This window comes from Dendrobates tinctorius, unplaced genomic scaffold (assembly GCF_039654945.1).
Source record: "Dendrobates tinctorius isolate UK_male_01 unplaced genomic scaffold, ASM3965494v1 ptg000455l, whole genome shotgun sequence".
Lineage (NCBI taxonomy): Eukaryota > Metazoa > Chordata > Amphibia > Anura > Dendrobatidae > Dendrobates > Dendrobates tinctorius.
In genome coordinates, this window is record NW_027362117.1 from 29,242 (window position 1) to 51,393 (window position 22,152).

The following is a 22,152-nucleotide window of genomic DNA, read 5'->3' on the forward strand; positions in this document are numbered from 1 at the left end:
CAGGATCAGTAATGTATGTACACAGTGACTGCACCAGCAGAATAGTGAGTGCAGCTCTGGGTTATAATACAGGAGGTAACTCAGGATCAGTAATGTAATGTATGTACACAGTGACTGCACCAGCAGAATAGTGAGTGCAGCTCTGGGTTATAATACAGGAGGTAACTCAGGATCAGTAATGTATGTACACAGTGACTGCACCAGCAGAATAGTGAGTGCAGCTCTGGGGTATAATACAGGATGTAACTCAGGATCAGTAATGTATGTACACAGTGACTGCACCAGCAGAATAGTGAGTGCAGCTCTGGGTTATAATACAGGAGGTAATTCAGGATCAGTAATGTAATGTATGTACACAGTGACTGCACCAGCAGAATAGTGAGTGCAGCTCTGGAGTATAATACAGGATGTAACTCAGGATCAGTAATGTATGTACACAGTGACTGCACCAGCAGAATAGTGAGTGCAGCTCTGGAGTATAATACAGGAGGTAACTCAGGATCAGTAATGTAATGTATGTACACAGCGACTGCACCAGCAGAATAGTGAGTGCAGCTCTGAGGTATAATACAGGAGGTAATTCAGGATCAGTAATGTAATGTATGTACACAGTGACTGCACCAGCAGAATAGTGAGTACAGCTCTGGAGTATAATACAGGAGGTAACTCAGGATCAGTAATGTAATGTATGTACACAGTGACTGCACCAGCAGAATAGTGAGTGCAGCTCTTGAGTATAATACAGGATGTAACCCAGGATCAGTAATGTAATGTATGTACACAGTGACTGCACCAGCAGAATAGGGAGTACAGCTCTGGGGTATAATACAGGATGTACCTCAGGATCAGTAATGTATATACACAGCGACTGCACCAGCAGAATAGTGAGTGCAGCTCTGGGGTATAATACAGGAGGTAATTCAGGATCAGTAATGTATGTACACAGTGACTGCACCAGCAGAATAGTGCGTGCAGCTCTGGAGTATAATACAGGATGTAACTCAGGATCAGTAATGTAATGTATGTACACAGTGACTGCACCAGCAGAATAGTGAGTGCAGCTCTGGAGTATAATACAGGATGTAACTCAGGATCAGTAATGTAATGTATGTACACAGTGACTGCACCAGCAGAATAGTGAGTGCAGCTCTGGGGTATAATACAGGAGGTAACTCAGGATCAGTAATGTCTGTACACAGTGACTGCACCAGCAGAATAGTGAGTGCAGCTCTGGAGTATAATACAGCATGTAACTCAGGATCAGTAATGTAATGTATGTACACAGTGACTGCACCAGCAGAATAGTGAGTGCAGCTCTGGGGTATAATACAGGATGTAACTCAGGATCAGTAATGTATGTACACAGTGACTGCACCAGCAGAATAGTGCGTGAAGCTCTGGAGTATAATACAGGATGTAACTCAGGATCAGTAATGTAATGTATGTACACAGTGACTGCACCAGCAGAATAGTGAGTGCTGCTCTGGGGTATAATACAGGAGGTAACTCAGGATCAGTAATGTAATGTATGTACACAGTGACTGCACCAGCAGAATAGTGAGTGCAGCTCTGGAGTATAATACAGGATGTAACTCAGGATCAGTAATGTATGTACACAGTGACTGCACCAGCAGAATAGTGAGTGCAGCTCTGGAGTATAATACAGGATGTAACTCAGGATCAGTAATGTATGTACACAGTGACTGCACCAGCAGAATAGTGAGTGCAGCTCTGGAGTATAATACAGGAGGTAACTCAGGATCAGTAATGTAATGTATGTACACAGTGACTGCACCAGCAGAATAGTGAGTGCAGCTCTGGAGTATAATACAGGATGTAACACAGGATCAGTAATGTATGTACACAGTGACTGCACCAGCAGAATAGTGAGTGCAGCTCTGGAGTATAATACAGGAGGTAACTCAGGATCAGTAATGTAATGTATGTATACAGTGACTGCACCAGCAGAATAGTGAGTGCTGCTCTGGGGTATAATACAGGATGTAACTCGGGATCAGTAATGTAATGTATGTATACAGTGACTGCACCAGCAGAATAGTGAGTGCAGCTCTGGAGTATAATACATGATGTAACTCAGGATCAGTAATGTAATGTATGTGCACAGTGACTGCACCAGCAGAATAGTGAGTGCAGCTCTGGAGTATAATACAGGATGTAACTCAGGATCAGTAATGTAATGTATGTACACAGTGACTGCACCAGCAGAATAGTGAGTGCAGCTCTGGAGTATAATACAGGAGGTAACTCAGGATCTGTACGGCTATGGGGTAGAATACTGCAGATTACATATGTGGATATTTTCGGATTGGTTATCGGATGCTCGTTGCTTGCTGTGAATTGTAGTGACTGTGATCGGCGGCCCCTTATCTCTGCCGCTCAGAGTTGGGTGAATTTCTCCTGATCCGGGGTTTTCTCTGTATTTCAGGTTCTTCTCACCAGTCTGTGTCCTCTGCAGAGACCGACTCGTCTTGTGTTTACTGACGTTGCCAACTCTATCAGCGCCTGAGGAAGGTTCCTGACTCATCTGTTGGGGGGTCAGCGTCTTGACTCGCCGTCCTGTCTTTCGTCATCGCTCCCTCGAGAGGGAGATGTTGTCTCTTCTCGCCACTGCTGGGCCAGGAATGTGGGGACTGGTGTACGGCTCCGTGCCCTGCATCGTAATCCGCAGCCTACAGCATCTGTAGGTTGACGTGACAAATCATCCTGTACATCCCTCCTGTATCTGAGATCCCACACACAGAGCGCTCCGCCCCTAGAGTGATATCCTACACACACAGAGCGCTCCGCCCCTAGAGTGATATCCTCCGCCCTCAGAGCGCTCCGCCCCTAGAGTGATATCTCCCACGCTCAGAGCGCTCCGCCCCTAGAGTGATATCCTCCACGCTCATAGCTCTCCGCCCCTAGAGTGATATCCTCCGCCCTCAGAGCGCTCCGCCCCTAGAGTGATATCTCCCACGCTCAGAGCGCTCCGCCCCTAGAGTGATATCCTCCGCCCTCAGAGCGCTCCGCCCCTAGAGTGATATCCTCCGCGCTCAGAGCGCTCCGCCCCTAGAGTGATATCCTCCGCGCTCAGAGCGCTCCGCCCCTAGAGTGATATCCTCCGCGCTCAGAGCGCTCCGCCCCTAGAGTGATATCCTCCGCGCTCAGAGCGCTCCGCCCCTAGAGTGATATCCTCCGCGCTCCTCCCCTAGAGTGATATCCTCCGCGCTCATAGCTCTCCGCCCCTAGAGTGATATCCTCCGCGCTCAGAGCGCTCCGCCCCTAGAGTGATATCCTCCGCGCTCAGAGCGCTCCGCCCCTAGAGTGATATCCTCTGCGCTCGGAGCGCTCTGCCCCTAGAGTGATATCCTCCACGCTCGGAGCGCTCTGCCCCTAGAGTGATATCCTCCACGCTCGGAGCGCTCTGCCCCTAGAGTGATATCCTCCAGGCTCGGAGCGCTCTGCCCCTAGAGTGATATCCTCCGCCCCTAGATTGATATCCTCCGCGCTCAGAGCACTCCTCCCCTAGAGTGATATCCTCCACGCTCAGAGTGCTCCGCCCCTAGAGTGATATCCTCCGCGCTCTGAGTGCTCCGCTCCTAGAGTGATATCCCCTGCGCTCGGAGCGCTCTGCCCCTAGAGTGATATCCTCCACGCTCGGAGCGCTCTGCCCCTAGAGTGATATCCTCCAGGCTCGGAGCGCTCTGCCCCTAGAGTGATATCCTCCGGCCCTAGATTGATATCCTCCGCGCTCAGAGCACTCCTCCCCTAGAGTGATATCCTCAGCGCTCAGAGTGCTCCGCCCCTAGAGTGATATCCTCAGCGCTCAGAGTGCTCCGCTCCTAGAGTGATATCCCCTGCGCTCAGAGCGCTCTGCCTCTAGAGTGATATCCCCCGCGCTCAGAGCGCTCTGCCCCTAGAGTGATATCCCCCGCGCTCAGAGCGCTCTGCCCCTAGAGTGATATCCCCCGCGCTCAGAGCGCTCTGCCCCTAGAGTGATATCCCCCGCGCTCAGAGCGCTCTGCCCCTTGAGTGATATCCCCCGCGCTCAGAGCGCTCTGCCCCTAGAGTGATATCCCCCGCGCTCAGAGCGCTCTGCCCCTAGAGTGATATCCCCCGCGCTCAGAGCGCTCTGCCCCTAGAGTGATATCCCCCGCGCTCAGAGCGCTCTGCCCCTAGAGTGATATCCCCCGCGCTCAGAGCGCTCTGCCCCTAGAGTGATATCCCCCGCGCTCAGAGCGCTCTGCCCCTAGAGTGATATCCCCCGCGCTCAGAGCGCTCTGCCCCTAGAGTGATATCCCCCGCGCTCAGAGCGCTCTGCCCCTAGTGATATCCTCCGCGCTCAGAGCGCTCCTCCCCTAGAGTGATATCCTCAGCGCTCAGAGCGCTCTGCCCCTAGAGTGATATGCTCTGCACTCAGAGCGCTCTGCCCCTAGAGTGATATCCCCCGCGCTCAGAGCGCTCTGCCCCTAGTGATATCCTCCGCGCTCAGAGCACTCCTCCCCTAGAGTGATATCCTCAGCGCTCAGAGCGCTCTGCCCCTCGAGTGATATCCTCTGCACTCAGAGCGCTCCACCTGTTACACATGGCTTCCCTCGCACAGGTGGGTTGGGGGGGTCACACGTTGCCTATGGCTCCGTGTGCTCTCTGGTGATTTTTGCCCCTTGGGCGCTGACTATATCTCTATATATTGCTGTCCGCAGTGTGTTGGTGAGACCCTGACTGTGCTGGCATCGGGCAGGACCCTCTCCTGTGCATATGCCTTAATATCACTACCATGCACCTCGCCCCTTGGTATGCAGACCCCACCCTCCGTTAGAGTTTCCGTTGCTTTGTGTCTGTCCAGTCTCTCACTTTTGGACACGGCTAAGCGGTTTAACCCCTTGGTTGCTGCTAGACTGACACCACAACCAGGCAGTGAGGCCTTTCCTCCGCCTCGGATTCTCTGCAGCGCCATTTTGTACGGTTCCTATTTGATATTTGTTTGAATCTTTTGTGCATCATTAATAAATTCTTCAGACCCCCCGAGGACGGTGACGGGTGGATGCTCAGCGTTCCTGTGCGTCAGACATCCCCGGAGGCCGCCTGGAAGAAAGAAGGCCTCGCCATTCAGATAGGAGGACAGCGTCCATCATGGCTTCACGGGGACTCGGAATAGTAAAATAATAATTGTAATCCGCAGAGGGGGGCCGCGCTCCAGTATTGGGTGCAGTGTAATCTTCTGTAGCTGCGGATTAAAGAGATTAATGGTGAAATAAGCAGATTCCACATTCTCTGTTCAGTCTGGACCGCAGCTGTCAGTCCGGGGCACAGTGACCTCAAAATAATCCCAATCCAGTGCACGCAGGGCCGGACACTGCATTCATGTCTCCGGAGGAGCGGTTTTATCTGCACTGATACATTGTAACAAAGGCTAGATGTGTCTATTGTGCTACGTTGTAGCAAACCCTCTACTGACCTGATTTGTGCAGATGCTCAGTCCTCATTCACGGACAGCTCGTGGGTCCCGGGGACGGAGGGAGGGGGTGCCTCGTAGTCCCGGGGACAGATGTTGCACTGGACATTGTAGCGTCACTTGGAGCAGTGCAGATCTCCACTCCGGACACTTGGCTGCACTGGTGTCACCCGGTCACTGGCAGTTTTGGTTTGGTTTCCTGGTACTTTTTCTGGGGGTTCGTTGATGTAGACTCCAGCTGGCTGTCATCTACCGCCCCCTAGAACTAGCCATCTCCACCTTTCTCAACCACTTCACCACCTGGCTACTTAATTTCCTTTCTGCTGACATCTCCACTATCATCATGGGTGACTTCAACATCCCCATCGACACTTACACCTCAGCTGCCTCTTATCTTTTGTCACCGACTGCCTCCTTATGCCTAACTCAAGATGGCCATACGCTGGACCTTATCTTCACCCGTCTCCACACTCACTGCTGCAAAACAAACTTCTCATCTCTCATATCCTCCCTGTCTCACAACCCTAAACAGCTTTTCAAGACTTTCATTTATCCACTCCGTCCCACAGCACCTCCTCCCCCTCCTCTCATTTCTGCTGAAGACTTTGCCTCTTTCTTTAAGCAGAAGATCGATAACATCAGATGAAGCTTTGGCCCGCAGCCCCCAATGCCCCTCCTCTTAAGTGCTCAGCCCTGTTTTTCCAAAACCAGCTTCTCCACCATGACAGATGATCTGCTCTCCACCCTTTTGTCAAGATCACATCTCACCACTTGCGCGCTTGACCCGCTCCCGTCTCACCTCATCCCTAACCTCGCCACAGTCTTCAGCCCAACCCTAACCCACCTCTTCAACGTCTGACTTACAAATGGTGTCTTCCCCTCATCCTTCAAACATGCCTCAATCACACCCATCCTCAAAAAGCCCTCCCTTGATCCTTCCTCTGTGTCTGACTATCGCCCGATATCTCTTTTTGCCTTAAAACTACTGGAACAGCATGTATATCTTGACCTGTCCTCCCACCTCTCCTCCTGTTCCCTCTTTAACCGGTTACAATCTGGCTTCCGACCGCATCACTCAACTGAAACTGCCCTAACTAAAGTCACCAACGACTTACTAACCGCCAAGAGCAAGCGACACTACTGTCCTGCTGGACCTGTCCTCTGCCTTTGATACTGTGGACTATTACTCCAGACCCTCTCATCTCTTGGCATCACAGACTTGGCCCTATCCTGGATCTCATCATACCTAACAGACCGGACATTTAGTGTCTCCCTCTCACACACCACCTCCTCACCTCGCCCCCTCTCTGTCGGTGTTCCTCAAGGCTCTGTCCTAGGACCCCTACTCTTCTCCATCTACACCTTCGGCTTGGGACAGCTCATAGAATCCCACGGTTTGCAGTATCACCTCTATGCCGATGACACACAGATCTACCTATCTGGACGCAACCTCGCCTCCTTACTTATCAAATTCCCACAATGTCTGTCTGCTACTTCAGCCTTCTTCTCTGCTCGCTTTCTCAAAATGAACATGGACAAAACAGAACTCATCATCTTTCCCCCATCTCACTCTACCCCTCCACCAGACCTATCCCTCAATGTCAACGACTGCTCACTTTCCCCAGTCCCGCACGCTCGGTGCCTTGGGGTGATCCTCGACTTTTTCTCTTTCTAGCCACATATCCAAGCCCTTGCCTCCTCCTGCCGATTCCAACTCAAAAATATTTCCTAGATCCATACGTTCCTTGACTAAGAAACTGCAAAAATGCTTGTGCATTCCCTCATCATCTCCCGCCTCGACTATTGTAACCTCCTACTCTGGCCTTCCCTCTAGCACTCTTGTACGCCTCCAATCTATCCTACACTCTGCTACCCGACTAATCCACCTGTCTCCCCTCTACTCCCCAGCCTCCCCCCTATAACAGGCCCTTCACTGGCTTCCTAGTGTCCAGAGGCTCCAGTTCAAAACCCTAACCATGACATACAAAGCCATCCACAACCTGTCTCCTCCATACATCTGTGACCTCGTCTCCCGATACCTACCTGCACGCAACCTTGGATCCTCTCAAGATCTCCTTCTCTTCTTCCCACAACCGCATACAAGACTTCTCCCGTGCTTCCCCCATACTCTGGAACTCTCTGCCGCAACACATCAGACTCTCACCATCAACGGAAAACTTCAATAAGAACCTGAAGACCCACCTGTTCCGACAAGCCTACAGACTGCAATGATCCTCGGTCTACTGAACCACCGCACAACCTGCTCTACCCTCTCCTACTGTGTCCTCACCCTCCCTGTAGACTGTGAGCCTTCGCGGGCAGGGTCCCCTCTCCTCCTGTACTTGTGTGTGCCTTGTCTTGCACATGTTTATTGTCCTTGTCTATGTATGCCTCTTTCACATGTGAAGCGCCATGGAACAAATGGCGCTATAAAAATGAATAATGTAGAGGAGGAGAAGCAGAACTCCATCATTGAAGGCGTGTTCGTCACCCTGCCCCGCTGTGTGCGGACCTGTTCCAGGGCTCTGGGGTCACCAGAGGGTCCACATGTGCTCACGGGTCGTGTTCCAGGGCTCTGGGGGGCATTAGAGGGGCAGTTTCCAGAGCTCCACTGCTGCTAATTCTCAATTCCCCAAACTCTAGCCTCCCCCTCCCCTCACCCGCCGGGTTGTGCTGGGACTTGTCCTACTTCCCTGACATGAGGACAGACCGGCCCTAGATCTGATGTGGAATGTGACCTTTCATCTCGGAAGGGAGGGGTTGTAGTCCTGACAAGGCAGAAGCTGAGCTGCCAGGAGGAGAAGCTGCTAAGTCTGTATGTGGAAGAGGAGACTCAGACCCCAGAGGAGCACGATTACCAAAGGGCAGGTATGTCCGCGATGGGTGTGCGGGGCGAGGAGTGTGCGGCCGGGGCAGTGATGTGCTGCAGGTTGCGCTTCACTTCCTCGTCAGTCGCCATGTTACCAGGTGAGTATTCAGGAGCCATGACTGCGGGATCTGCGGCCAGAGACATCGCTGCTGGAAGTCTGCATGAGATGTGTCTGATTACATAACAAGTCCTTTATGGATCTTCTGCTAAGTATTTACTGGAGCCATTCTTCTGCTCCGCATCTTTCTGTCGTGTCTGCACCGCGCCACTCTTCTGCTCCGCATCTTTCTGTCGTGTCTGCACCGCGCCACTCTTCTGCTCCGCATCTTTCTGTCGTGTCTGCACGGCGCTGCTCTTCTGCTCCGCATCCTTCTGTCGTGTCTGCACCGCGCCCCTCTTCTGCTCCGCATCTTTCTGTTGTCTGCACTGCGCCGCTCTTCTGCTCCTCGTCTTTCTGTCGTTTCTGCACCGCGCCGCTCTTCTGCTCCGCGTCTTTCATTCGTGTATGCACCGCGCCGCTCTTCTGCTCCGCATCTTTTCGTCGTGTCTGCACCGCGCCGCTCTTCTGCTCCGTGTCTTTCTGTTGTGTCTGCACCGTGCCGCTCTTCTGCTCCGCATCTTTCTGTTGTGTGTGCACCGCGCCGCTCTTCTGATCCGTGTCTTTCTGTCGTGTCTGCACCGCGCCGCTCTTCTGCTCCGTGTCTTTCTGTCGTGTCTGCACGGCGCCGCTCTTCTGCTCCGCGTCTTTCTGTCGTGTCTGCACCGCGCCACTCTTCTGCTCCGTATCTTTCTGTCGTGTCTGAACGGTACCGTTCTTCTGCTCCGCGTCTTTCTGTCGTGTCTGCACCGCGCTGCTCTTCTGCTCCGTATCTTTCTGTCGTGTCTGAACGGTACCGCTCTTCTGCTCCGCGTCTTTCTGTTGTGTCTGCACCGCGCCGCTCTTCTGCTCCGCGTCTTTCTGTCCTCTGCACGGCACCGCTGTTCTGCTCCTTGTCATTGTCGTGTCTGCACGGCGCCACTCTTCTGCTCCTCGTCTTTCTGTCGTGTCTGCACGGCGCCGCTATTCTGCTCCTCGTCTTTCTGTCGTGTCTGCATGGCGCCGCTCTTCTGCTCGTCTTTCTGTCATGTCTGCACCGCGCCGCTCTTCTGCTCCGCGTCTTTCTGTCGTGTCTGCACCGCGCCGCTCTTCTCGTCTTTCTGTCGTGTCTGCATCGCGCCGCTCTTCTGCTCCGCGTCTTTCTGTCGTGTCTGCACCGCGCCGCTCTTCTGCTCCGTATCTTTCTGTCGTGTCTGAACGGTACCGCTCTTCTGCTCCGCGTCTCTGTCGTGTGTGCACCGCGCCGCTCTTCTGCTCCGTATCTTTCTGTCGTGTCTGAACGGTACCGCTCTTCTGCTCCGCGTCTTCCTGTCGTGTCTGCACCGCGCCGCTCTTCTGCTCCGCGTCTTTCTGTCCTCTCTGCACGGCACCGCTGTTCTGCTCCTTGTCATTGTCGTGTCTGCACCGCGCCATTCTTCTGCTCCGCGTCTTTCTGTCGTGTCTGCACGGCGCTGCTCTTCTGCTCTGCGTCTTTCTGTCGTGTCTGCATGGCGCTGCTCTTCTGCTCGAAGTCTTTCTGTCATGTCTGGACGGCGCCGCTCTTCTGCTCCACGTCGTTCTGTTGTGTCTGCACGGCGCTGCTCTTCTGCTCTGCGTCTTTCTGTTGTGTCTGCATGGCGCTGCTCTTCTGCTCGAAGTCTTTCTGTCATGTCTGGACGGCGCCGCTCTTCTGCTCCGCGTCTTTCTGTCGTGTCTGCACGGCGCTGCTCTTCTGCTCCGCGTCTTTCTGTCATGTCTGGACGGCGCCACTCTTCTGCTCCGCGTCTTTCTGTCATGTCTGCACGGCGCCGCGTCTTTCTGACGTGTGTGCACCGCGCCACTCTTCTGCTCCGTATCTTTCAGTCGAGTCTGCACAGCGCCACTCTTCTGCTCCGCGTCTTTGTCGTGTCTGCACCGCGCCGCTCTTCTGCTCAGCATCTTTCTGTTGTGTCTGCACGGCGCTGCTCTTCTGTGCCGCATCTTTCTGTCATGTCTGGACGGCGCCGCTCTTCTGCTCCGCATCTTTGTCATGTCTGCATGGTGCCGCTCTTCTGCTCCGCATCTTTCTGTCCTGTCTGCACCGTGCCACTCTTCTGCTCTGCATCTTCCTGTCGTGTCTGCACCGCGCTGCTCTTCTGCTCCGCATCTTTCTGTCGTGTCTGCACCGCGCCGGTCTTCTGCTCCGCATCTTTTTGTCGTGTCTGCACCGCGCCACTCTTCTGCTCCGCATCTTTCTGTCGTGTCTGCACCGCGCCTCTCTTCTGCTCTGCATCTTTCTGTTGTCTGCACCGCGCCGCTCTTCTGCTCCGCGTCTTTGTCGTTTCTGCACTGCGCCGCTCTTCTGCTCCGCGTCTGTCGTTTCTGCACCGCGCTGCTCTTCTGCTCCGCGTCTTTCTGTCGTGTATGCACCGCGCCGCTCTTCTGCTCCGCGTCTTTGTCGTTTCTGCACTGCGCCGCTCTTCTGCTCCGCGTCTTTCTGTCGTGTATGCACCGCGCCGCTCTTCTGCTCCGCGTCTTTCTGTCCTGTCTGCACGGCGCCGTTCTTCTGTTCCACATCTTTCTGTTGTGTCTGCATGGCACCGCTCTTCTGCTCTGCGTCTTTCTGTCGTGTCTTCACAGCGCCGCTCTTCTGTTCCACATCTTTCTGTCGTGTCTGCACGGCACCGCTCTTCTGCTCCGCGTCTTTCGGTCCTGTCTGCACGGCGCCGCTCTTCTGTTCCACATCTTTCTATTGTGTCTGCGCGGTACCACTCTTCTGCTCCGCGTCTTTCTGTCGTGTCTTCACAGCGCCGCTCTTCTGTTCCACATCTTTCGGTCCTGTCTGCACGGCGCCACTCTTCTGCTCTGCGTCTTTTGGTCCTGTCTGCACAATGAATTATCTGTAATGAGACTGCTGATGGGCGGCCACAAGACCACACTCCAAATTTAGCCTCCTCCAGAAATATACGGCACGGATGCAGCGCCGGCCATAAGAAATTTACGCCTCTGAATGGAGGAGGGTCGATGAAGTTCTTAGAAAATGGTGCAGAATTTGAGTAATGGATATACACTGCTCAAAAGGATAAAAGGAACACTACAATGCCACATCCTAGATATCGCTGCATGAAATATTCCACTTACAGATCTTTGATCATTTTTATGTTTTAATGAATAATGTAAATCACAATATCCCTTGGAGGCCTGGATGTGGAATGATGCTCAAAATCAAATTGCAGGCTGATACAACTTCAGTGGAAATGACTCAAGACAAGGAAATGATGTGTGTGGGGCCTCCCTACCAGGCCTGGCCATGCTCCTGATGAGGCAGAGGGTGTTCTCCTGAGAGATCTCCTCCCAGACCTGGATTAAGCATCTGTCACTTCCTGGGCAGTCTGGTGCAACGTGACGTTGGTGGATGGAGCGAGACATGATGTCCTAGATGTGCTCAATCGGATTCAGGTCTGGGGAGCGGGCTGGCCAGTCCATAGCATCAATGCCTTCATCTTGCAGGAACTGCTGACACTTCAGCCACATTATGCCTAGCATTGTCATGTGTCAGAAGGACCCCAGAGCCAACCGCACCAGCATTTGGTCTCACAATGGGTCTGAGGATCTCATCACGGTAGCTAATGTCAGGCTACCTCTGGTGAGCATATGGAGGGCTGTGCGGCCCTCCAAAGAATTGCTTCCCCACACCATTACTGATCCACTGCCAAGTCGGTCATGCTGGAGGATGTTGCAGGCAGCAGAACGTTCTCTGTGGCGTCTTCAGACTCTTGTCACGTCTGTAACGTGCTCAGTGTGAACCTGCTCTCATCTGTGAAGAGCACAGGGCGCCAATGTTGAATCTGCCATCTGGGTGTTCTCTGGCTATTGCCAATCGGCTTCACAGTGTTGAGCCGTGAGCACAACACCCACTTGTTGAGGTCGGGCCCTCATTCCACCTCATGAAGTCTGTTTCTGACAGTTTGAGCAGACACATGAATGTTAGAGGCTGCTGAAGGTCATTTTGCAGGGCTGTGGCAGTGCTCCTCTTGTTCCTTCTTGCTCAAAGGGGAAGGTAGGGGTCCTGCTGCTGGGTTGTTGCCCTCCTAATGCCCCCTCCACGTCTCCTGGTATACTGGCCTGGCTCCTAGTATCTGCTCCATGCTCTAGACACTGCTGACAGACAAAGCTAGCCTTGCCACAGCTCGCATTAATGTGCCATCCTGGATGAGCTGCACTACCTGAGCAACTTCTGTGGGTTGTATAGTAGACACTGCCTCATGCTATGGTACCTCTAGGGAGGAGAGCAATGACAAAATGCAAAAGTGACCAACACAAGAGCCAAAAGGATGAGAACAGAGAAATGGTCTGTGGTCCCCACTGCTCCTCTCCTTTATAGGGGTTGTCTTGCTGATTGCCGATCATTTCTACTTGCTATTTGCAGCAGGAGAATTTGATTCCCAATCGGTGTTGCTTCATAACTGGACAGGCTGATTTCACAGAAGTGTGATGGACGTGGAGTTACATTGTAACACAGAAAAACACGGTATAACAAACGTATAAAAATACTCTGTTGTAAAAAAGTAACAGTAAACAGCAAGTGCTAGTAAAAAGATGATAAAACGGTATTTGGTTGATATGTTTTTTGCAAAAAATTTATTCTAAGCCGCTCTACCAAACGTCAAGGAATACCCACATCAGAGCAGTCCCTAACCGATGTTTTTAAAAACCTGACCATGTGTATGGTACCTATATAGAGCAGGATTCAGAAAGGTAATGTCCGATGTGGACACGCTGCAGAAGACTGCTTATATGTGCACGGCCCACGTCTCCTGGTGTACTGGCCTGTCTCCTGGTATCTGCTCCATGCTCTGGACACTGCTGACAGACACAGCTACCCTTCTTGTCACAGCTCGCATTGATGTGCCATCCTGGATGAGCTGCACTACCAGAGCAACTTCTGTGGGTTGTATAGTAGACACCGCCTCATGCTACAGTACCTCTAGGGGAAGAGCAATGACAAAATGCAAAAGTGACCAACACAACAGCCAAAAATTATGAGAACAGAGAAATGGTCTGTGGTCCCCCCTGCTCCTCTCCTTTATAGGGGTTGTCTTGCCTAATTGCCGATCATTTCTACCTGCTGTCTGCTCCATTTGCAGCAGGAGAAATTGATTCCCAATCGTGTTGCTTCATAACTGGACAGGCTGATTTCACAGAAGTGTGATGGACCTGGAGTTACGGTACATTGTGTTGTGCTTTCCCTTTATGTTTATGAGCAGTGTATTAATGAATGCGCTTCCATTTTGATGATCAGCTACAATGTGGCCCTTCCCTAACCATGTTATAGCCGTGCGCCGTTTGTCGCAGTTAGGAGCCGGGCAGTGTCTCGGCAGCACATCTGCAGCGCAGCCTGTGAGTCTGCATCACTTCATCATTGGATTGTGAATTTCTTTTTCACCATTGATGTGAAGGTGCCACGATTTCTGTGCAGAATTCCTCAGCGTGTGGATAAGATTTGTAAAATGTCGCCTGTGCGCACTGCAGATTCCACCTGTGCAACTCCACATCGCAAGCCTAGAGCAGTTCTGTCTTGGGTGGATTTTGTCTAAGGCTGTGTTCACAGATTGTCTCCAGTTTTTACCTTCTGTTGCCGTCCGCTGTGAATTACCATGTATAACAGGCGCAACTGTACAAAATCTGCTCCACGTGCTGAGGAAAGTTTCCACGCAGAAGTCAGGTAGTGCTGCAGATTGTCAGATCGCGGCTCGTCGTGTTGTGGATGTGTGTCACGGCGCCTGTCAGGCCGCTCTCACCTGGGGGCGGGGCCCTGCGCCCGAAGTCACCACTACCGGTGCCGCGGTTGCTCCGGGGTTCACGTCGGGTATGCACGTGCACCTCTTATACTTAGTTCCATGGCTGCACGACGTTCTCGATTCTAGATGCAGCCTTGCCCTTGTAACGGGGTCTTCCAAGCTGGGGTACCTCTTTCAGTACCACCCCGTGTTTTCGGAGGTCCGCTCTGCGTTGGCTGGAGTCTGAATGAATGACGCTGGCTGGAATCCCTAGGTTACATGGGCGCATATAAAAGATCACTGCTTCTCCATGTAGTTCCAGTCTGACAACACTTTACTCACAGGACACAGAATATATCACACAGATACAGAGGGCAGGCCAATAGAAAAGCGGCAGGCCAGACATGCATTACAAAAGCCGCAGGTGGCCGGAGCCGTTCCACACAGGCCGTTCCTGTGCTCTGCCTTGTGCTCCGTTCCTGTACTCTGCCTTGTGCTCCGTTCCTGAACTCTGCCTTGTCCTCCGTTCCTGTGCTCTGCCTTGTGCTCCGTTCCTGTGCTCTGCCTTGTGCTCCGTTCCTGTGCTCTGCCTTGTGCTCCGTTCCTGTGCTCTGCCTTGGCCTCCGTTCCTGAGCTCTGCCTTGTGCTCCGTTCCTGTGCTCTGCCTTGTGCTCCGTTCCTGTGCTCTGCCTTGTGCTCCGTTCCTGTGCTCTGCCTTGTGCTCCGTTCCTGTGCTCTGCCTTGTGCTCCGTTCCTGTGCTCTGCCTTGTGCTCCGTTCCTGTGCTCTGCCTTGTGCTCCGTTCCTGTGCTCTGCCTTGTGCTCCTGTTCCTGACGTGCTTCCCAGCACATGCTCTGTGCATACACTCTGCTCTGTGTTCTATCATACTACTTTGCACACGCTCAGCTCCTTCCTTGTTCCTGTCGTGCTTCTCAGCACACCCTCTGTCTAACCTTGCTCTCAGGCGTGCTCCTTTCACGTGCCCTGCTTTGCTCGCACCCGGGTGTGCTTGTCCGTGCACGCCATACGTGCCCTTGTGTACCCGCCTTGCACTATCCTGCATCTAGCGCACTCCCGTGTACACGCCTTGTATTGTCCTGTACTCTCCATGCTCCTATCAACTCGCCCTGTACCCTGCGTGTCCCTGTGTCCACGCTTTGCACACTTGTGTACTCTGCCCATTCCCTGTTGCTAGACACTCGTGTCTCCTGTGAGCCGGCCACCCGGTTCCAGCAGTCGTGGTACCTTACCCCCATGGGCTTGCCCCTGACACTCCCTGTATAGAGGGTGGTCCTCACTAGGTCAGCTCGCCCTAGGTGGGTTGGTGCCATGACCCAGAGGATCCACTCCAGGAGTCGTCACAACGTGCTGCAATTGTCAGATCGCGGCTCGTCGTGTTGTGGATGTGCTGCGGATTGTCAGATCACGGCTCGTCGTGTTGTGGACGTGCTGCAGATAGTCAGATCTCGGCTCGTCGTGTTGTGGACGTGCTGAGGATTGTCAGATCTCGGCTCGTCGTGTTGTGGACGTGCTGCGGATTGTCAGATCTCGGCTCGTCGTGTTGTGGACGTGCTGCGGATTGTCAGATCACGGCTCGTCGTGTTGTGGACGTGCTGCAGATAGTCAGATCTCGGCTCGTCGTGTTGTGGACGTGCTGAGGATTGTCAGATCTCGGCTCGTCGTGTTGTGGACGTGCTGCGGATTGTCAGATCTCGGCTCGTCGTGTTGTGGACGTGCTGCGGATTGTCAGATCACGGCTCGTCGTGTTGTGGACGTGCTGCGGATTGTCAGATCACGGCTCGTCGTGTTGTGGACGTGCTGCGGATTGTCAGATCACGGCTCGTCGTGTTGTGGACGTGCTGCAGATTGTCAGATCTCGGCTCGTCGTGTTGTGGACGTGCTGCAGATTGTCAGATCTCGGCTCGTCGTGTTGTGGATGTGCTGCAGATTGTCAGATCACGGCTCGTCGTGTTGTGGACGTGCTGCGGATTGTCAGATCTCGGCTCGTCGTGTTGTGGACGTGCTGCGGATTGTCAGATCTCGGCTCGTCGTGTTGTGGACGTGCTGCGGATTGTCAGATCTCGGCTCGTCGTGTTGTGGACGTGCTGCGGATTGTCAGACCTCGGCTCGTCGTGTTGTGGACGTGCTGCGGATTGTCAGATCTCGGCTCGTCGTGTTGTGGACGTGCTGCGGATTGTCAGATCTCGGCTCGTCGTGTTGTGGACGTGCTGCTGATTGTCAGATCTCGGCTCGTCGTGTTGTGGACGTGCTGCTGATTGTCAGATCTCGGCTCGTCGTGTTGTGGACGTGCTGCAGATTGTCAGATCACGGCTCGTCGTGTTGTGGACGTGCTGCAGATTGTCAGATCACGGCTCGTCGTGTTGTGGACGTGCTGCAGATTGTCAGATCACGGCTCGTCGTGTTGTGGACGTGCTGCAGATTGTCAGATCTCGGCTCGTCGTGTTGTGGACGTGCTGCAGATTGTCAGATCACGGCTCGTCGTGTTGTGGACGTGCTGCAGATTGTCAGATCACGGCTCGCCGTGTTGTGGACGTGCTGCAGATTGTCAGATCTCGGCTCGTCGTGTTGTGGACGTGCTGCAGATTGTCAGATCTCGGCTCGTCGTGTTGTGGACGTGCTGCAGATTGTCATCTCGGCTCGTCGTGTTGTGGACGTGCTGCAGATTGTCAGATCTCGGCTCGTCGTGTTGTGGACGTGCTGCAGATTGTCAGATCTCGGCTCGTCGTGTTGTGGACGTGCTGCAGATTGTCAGATCTCGGCTCGTCGTGTTGTGGACGTGCTGCAGATTGTCAGATCTCGGCTCGTCGTGTTGTGGACGTGCTGCAGATTGTCAGATCTCGGCTCGTCGTGTTGTGGACGTGCTGCAGATTGTCAGATCTCGGCTCGTCGTGTTGTGCACGTGCTGCAGATTGTCAGATCTCGGCTCGTCGTGTTGTGCACGTGCTGCAGATTGTCAGATCTCGGCTCGTCGTGTTGTGCACGTGCTGCAGATTGTCAGATCTCGGCTCGTCGTGTTGTGCACGTGCTGCAGATTGTCAGATCTCGGCTCGTCGTGTTGTGCACGTGCTGCAGATTGTCAGATCTCGGCTCGTCGTGTTGTGCACGTGCTGCAGATTGTCAGATCTCGGCTCGTCGTGTTGTGCACGTGCTGCAGATTGTTAGATCTCGGCTCGTCGTGTTGTGCACGTGCTGCAGATTGTCAGATCTCGGCTCGTCGTGTTGTGCACGTGCTGCAGATTGTCAGATCTCGGCTCGTCGTGTTGTGCACGTGCTGCAGATTGTCAGATCTCGGCTCGTCGTGTTGTGGATGTGCTGCAGATTGTCAGATCTCGGCTCGTCGTGTTGTGGATGTGCTGCAGATTGTCAGATCACGGTTCGTCGTGTTGTGGATGTGCTGCAGATAGTCAGATCTCGGCTCGTCGTGTTGTGCATGTGCTGCAGATTGTCAGATCTCGGCTCGTCGTGTTGTGGACGTGCTGCAGATTGTCAGATCTCGGCTCGTCGTGTTGTGCATGTGCTGCAGATTGTCAGATCTCGGCTCGTCGTGTTGTAGACGTGCTGCAGATTATCAGATCTCGGCTCGTCGTGTTGTAGACGTGCTGCAGATTGTCAGATCTCGGCTCGTCGTGTTGTGGACGTGCTGCAGATTGTCAGATCTCGGCTCGTCGTGTTGTGGACCTGCTGCAGACTGTCAGATCTCGGCTCGTCGTGTTGTGGACGTGCTGCAGATTGTCAGATCTCGGCTCATCGTGGACGTGCTGCAGATTGTCAGATCTCGGCTCGTCGTGTTGTGGACGTGCTGCAGATTGTCAGATCTCGGCTCGTCGTGTTGTGGACGTGCTGCAGATTGTCAGATCTCGGCTCGTCGTGTTGTGGACCTGCTGCAGACTGTCAGATCTCGGCTCGTCGTGTTGTGGACCTGCTGCAGACTGTCAGATCTCGGCTCGTCGTGTTGTGGACGTGCTGCAGATTGTCAGATCTCGGCTCGTCGTGTTGTGGACGTGCTGCAGATTGTCAGATCTCGGCTCGTCGTGTTGTGGACGTGCTGCAGATTGTCAGATCTCGGCTCGTCGTGTTGTGGACGTGCTGCAGATTGTCAGATCTCGGCTCGTTGTGTTGTGGACGTGCTGCAGATTGTCAGATCACGGCTCGTCGTGTTGTGGATGTGCTGCAGATTGCCAGATCACGGCTCGTCGTGTTGTGGACGTGCTGCAGATTGTCACATCTCGGCTCGTCGTGTTGTGGATGTGCTGCAGAATGATCAGTGCAGGTTTCACCGTCGGGGGTAACGGGTGGTTTGCTGGGTGTCGCTGTGGCTATCGCTCAGATATTACAGGACTGTGGCTAATAAGCCCTCTCTTCTTTTTCCTTACAGTCGAGGCTCGGTACGTTGTGAAGATTTGTGATGTCGATATCCATCGTTCATTTCGGGGACTCCCCAGGTCCTAATTAACACCTTGGTGACCGCTCAGTCAGCAGATCACCATGCTGGAGCCGTATCTCGCCTCAGACGTGGATGAGCCGCACACGTTACGTTCTGATCTGCCGATCAATGGGATTGTGCTGCCGGAGTCACCGGACACGAGTTCTCCATCTTGTGCATCTTATTCATTGCAGATCAGTAAATCACACAGTGCAGAACTCGTAACGGGGGCACACAAGAGCCAATGCGAGGCGAACGGCGGCCTCAAAAAAGACCCTTCACCCTGCTGCTCCAGCCCTTCAGAGGCGTCTGATCTGCCATGTGCCGCAAAGCCAACAGCAACGGCATCAAAGACATTCAGTGAGACGGAGAGCGCAACGGAGGAGCTGGAACATGAAGGCGAAGCACGAGCTGAAGACATCAGAGATTCCCTCCACCCTGCTGCATTATGCCATGCCCGGGGCAGCCACGTGGGCACTATGTCTCCAGTACCTCCAGCTGGCTTCTCTGTCGCTGATTTACCCCCTTCTGTCGCTAATTTACCCCACTCCGTCTCTGGTTTACCTCCCTCCGTTTCTGGTCTACCCCCCTCCGTCTCTGGTTTCCCCTCCTCCGTCTCTGGTCTACCCCCCTCAGTCTCTGGTTTCCCCTCCTCCGTCTCTGGTCTACCCCCCTCCGTCTCTGGTTTCCCCTCCTCCGTCTCTGGTCTACCCCCCTCAGTCTCTGGTTTCCCCTCCTCCGTCTCTGGTCTACCCCCCTCCGTCTCTGGTTTCCCCTCCTCCGTCTCTGAGTTACCATACTCCGTCTCTGAGTTACCCCCCTCCGTCTCTGGTCTACCCCCCTCCGTCTCTGGTCTACCCCCCTCCGTCTCTGGTTTCCCCTCCTCCGTCACTAATTTACCCCCCTCCGTCTCTGGTTTCCCCTCCGTCTCTGAGTTACCCCCCTCCGTCTCTGGTTTCCCCTCCTCCGTCTCTGAGTTACCCCCCTCCGTCTCTGGTTTCCCCTCCTCCGTCTCTGGTCTACCCCCCTCCGTCTCTGGTATACCCCCCTCCGTCTCTGATTTTCCCCCCTCCGTCTCTGGTCTACCCCCCTCCGTCTCTGATTTTCCCCCCTCCGTCTCTGGTCTACCCCCCTCCGTCTCTGATTTTCCCCCCTCCGTCTCTGATTTTCCCCCCTCCATCTCTGATTTTCCCCCCTCCGTCTCTGATTTTCCCCCCTCCGTCTCTGATTTTCCCCCCTCCATCTCTGATTTTCCCTCTTTCCCTCCATATTTGGTGCCGTCTTCTGAAAAGTTTTTCAGCTTTGTGATACTCCACGTCCCGGAGGATGAGGAGGAAGCTCGGAGGATCTGCGCGATTCTGCAAGATCTGCAGATCATGAACGGCACAACATATTGTGAAGGTTTTGAGACTGCAGGACAGAGTCCTCTCCGATGCCTTGAAGATGCCGTGGAGAACTCTGCCTATGTCGTTCTTCTGCTCACTGACCATTTTCTGTCCAGATGGGGCGAGTTCCAGACCAACGTCGTCCTTATGAACTCAATCCAAGACCAAACCAAGTGCGGCTCGGTCATTCCTCTTATTCCAAGGTTCAACCCTGCAAAAAGGACCATGCCTCTGTCACTGAGAGCGTTAACGCGCCTGGAGGAGACGTCTCCTCTCTTCGAGACCAGAGTCCAGAAAACATTCAAAGAAAATGTTATCAAAACCCAACGAGAAGAATGGGAAAGAGAACAGGCAAAACGATTGTCCAAAAAACAGCTGGAAGATGCGGCACGCATGTCACATGCTCTGGGGGAGATACGGCGTAACCAGGAGGAGCTGCGCGCCGTCAGCGCTCATCTCTGTCAGCAGTTATCGCTGCACCCGACCTAATATTTCCAGGAGAAGGATCCATCACTGACATCCACGCTGCAAGAAATATCCAGAGAGGAAACCCAACATGGGTGCCCCCGAGAGAAGAGGCAGAGGATAGGTGTTCCCCCGAGAGAAGAGACAGAGGACAGGTGTTCCCCCGAGAGAAGAGGCAGAGGACAGGTGTTCCCCCGAGAGAAGAGGCAGAGGACAGGTGTTCCCCCGAGAGAAGAGACAGAGGACAGGTGTTCCCCCGAGAGAAGAGACAGAGGACAGGTGTTCCCCCGAGAGAAGAGGCAGAGGACAGGTGTTCCCCCGAGAGAAGAGGCAGAGGACAGGTGTTCCCCCGAGAGAAGAGGCAGAGGACAGGTGTTCCCCCGAGAGAAGAGGCAGAGGACAGGTGTTCCCCCGAGAGAAGAGGCAGAGGAGAAACATTCCCCCAAGAGAAGAGACAGAGGAGAAATGTTCCCCCAAGAGAAGAGACAGAGGATAGGTGTTCCCCCGAGAGAAGAGAGAGAGGAGAAATGTTGCCCCCGAGAGAAGAGACAGAGGACAGGTGTTCCCCTGAGAGAAGAGACAGAGGACAGGTGTTCCCCTGAGAGAAGAGACCGAGGCGAGGTGTGCCCCCCAGACAAGAGACACAGGAGAGTTGTGCCCCAAGATAAGAGACAGATGACAGGTGTGCCCCGAGAAAAGAGACAGAGGAAAAATGTTCCCTCAAGAAAAGAGAGAGAGGACAGATATACCCATGAGAGAAGAAGAGACAGAGGACAGGTGTTCCCCCAAAGGAAGAGACAGAGGACAGGTGTTCCTCCGAGAGAAGAGACAGAGGCGAGGTGTGCCCCCAGAGAAGAGACAGAGGCCAGGTGTTCCCCAGAGAGAAGAGACAGAAGAGAGGTGTTCCCCCGAGAGAAGAGACAGAGGCGAGGTGTGCCCCCAGAGAAGAGACAGAGGACAGGTGTTCCCCCGAGAGAAGAGACAGAGGCGAGGTGTGCCCCCAGAGAAGAGACAGAGGACAGGTGTTCCCCAGAGAGAAGAGACAGAAGAGAGGTGTGCCCCCCAGAGAAGAGACACAGGACAGGCATGCCCCCAAGAGACAGAGGAGAGGTGTCCCCCCCCCCAGAGAAGAGACAAATGACAGGTATGCCCCTGAGAGAAGAGACAGAGGACTGGTGTTCCCCCGAGAGAAGAGACAGAGGAGAGGTGTTCCCCCCAGAGAAGAGACAGAAAATCGGCGTGCCCCCACGACGAGACAGAGGATAGCTGTTCCCCCGAGACAAGAGGCAGAGGACAGGCGTGTCCCAGCGACAAGAGACATGGGATAGGTGTGCCCCCCAGAGAGTGCTGCGCTGTCGGTGGGGTCACAGTGCTGTTATTGGGGGGCATTCATGGTGGAGGAAATATTAAAAAGGTTGTACAAGACTAGATAAACATGACTCCTTTATTCCAAACTGTGCCTGACATTGGCCTTCTTACTAGGGACCCTGTGCCTGGGCCACCTTTATGCCATGTGCAATCTTGGTGGAGCAGTATCTGGTACGGGCACCTGGTGGCGCCATTGTCTCACAGTCGTCCCCTCGTCTGCAGCAGGTCCACCATGCGCTGCACATCGATGGCAGCTCAGAGGGTCAGTGGACCCTAAATAAAGACACAAAGAGGAAGCCATATTGTGATGCAAGTCATAGAATCCTAGAAT

At 53.8% G+C, this 22,152-nt stretch overlaps 1 protein-coding gene across 6 annotated transcripts in view; it reads left to right on the plus strand.

Annotated features, from left to right (window-relative positions):
• CUNH3orf18 (chromosome unknown C3orf18 homolog) overlaps positions 1 to 21,878 on the plus strand; it is a 42,404-nt gene extending 20,526 nt beyond the window's left edge. For 3 of the 6 annotated variants that reach the window (XM_073564430.1, XM_073564431.1, XM_073564429.1), the window contains exon 5: positions 2,447 to 5,258. In XM_073564430.1, the coding sequence (XP_073420531.1) occupies positions 2,447 to 2,527 (81 nt within the window). In that variant the 3' untranslated portion in view covers positions 2,528 to 5,258. Of the gene's footprint in view, positions 1 to 2,446; positions 8,324 to 18,555 lie in introns of those variants that run through there. The other 3 variants (XR_012227571.1, XR_012227570.1, XM_073564427.1) reach the window with 3 other exon arrangements.
• The last annotated feature ends 274 nt before the right edge of the window (positions 21,879 to 22,152 follow it).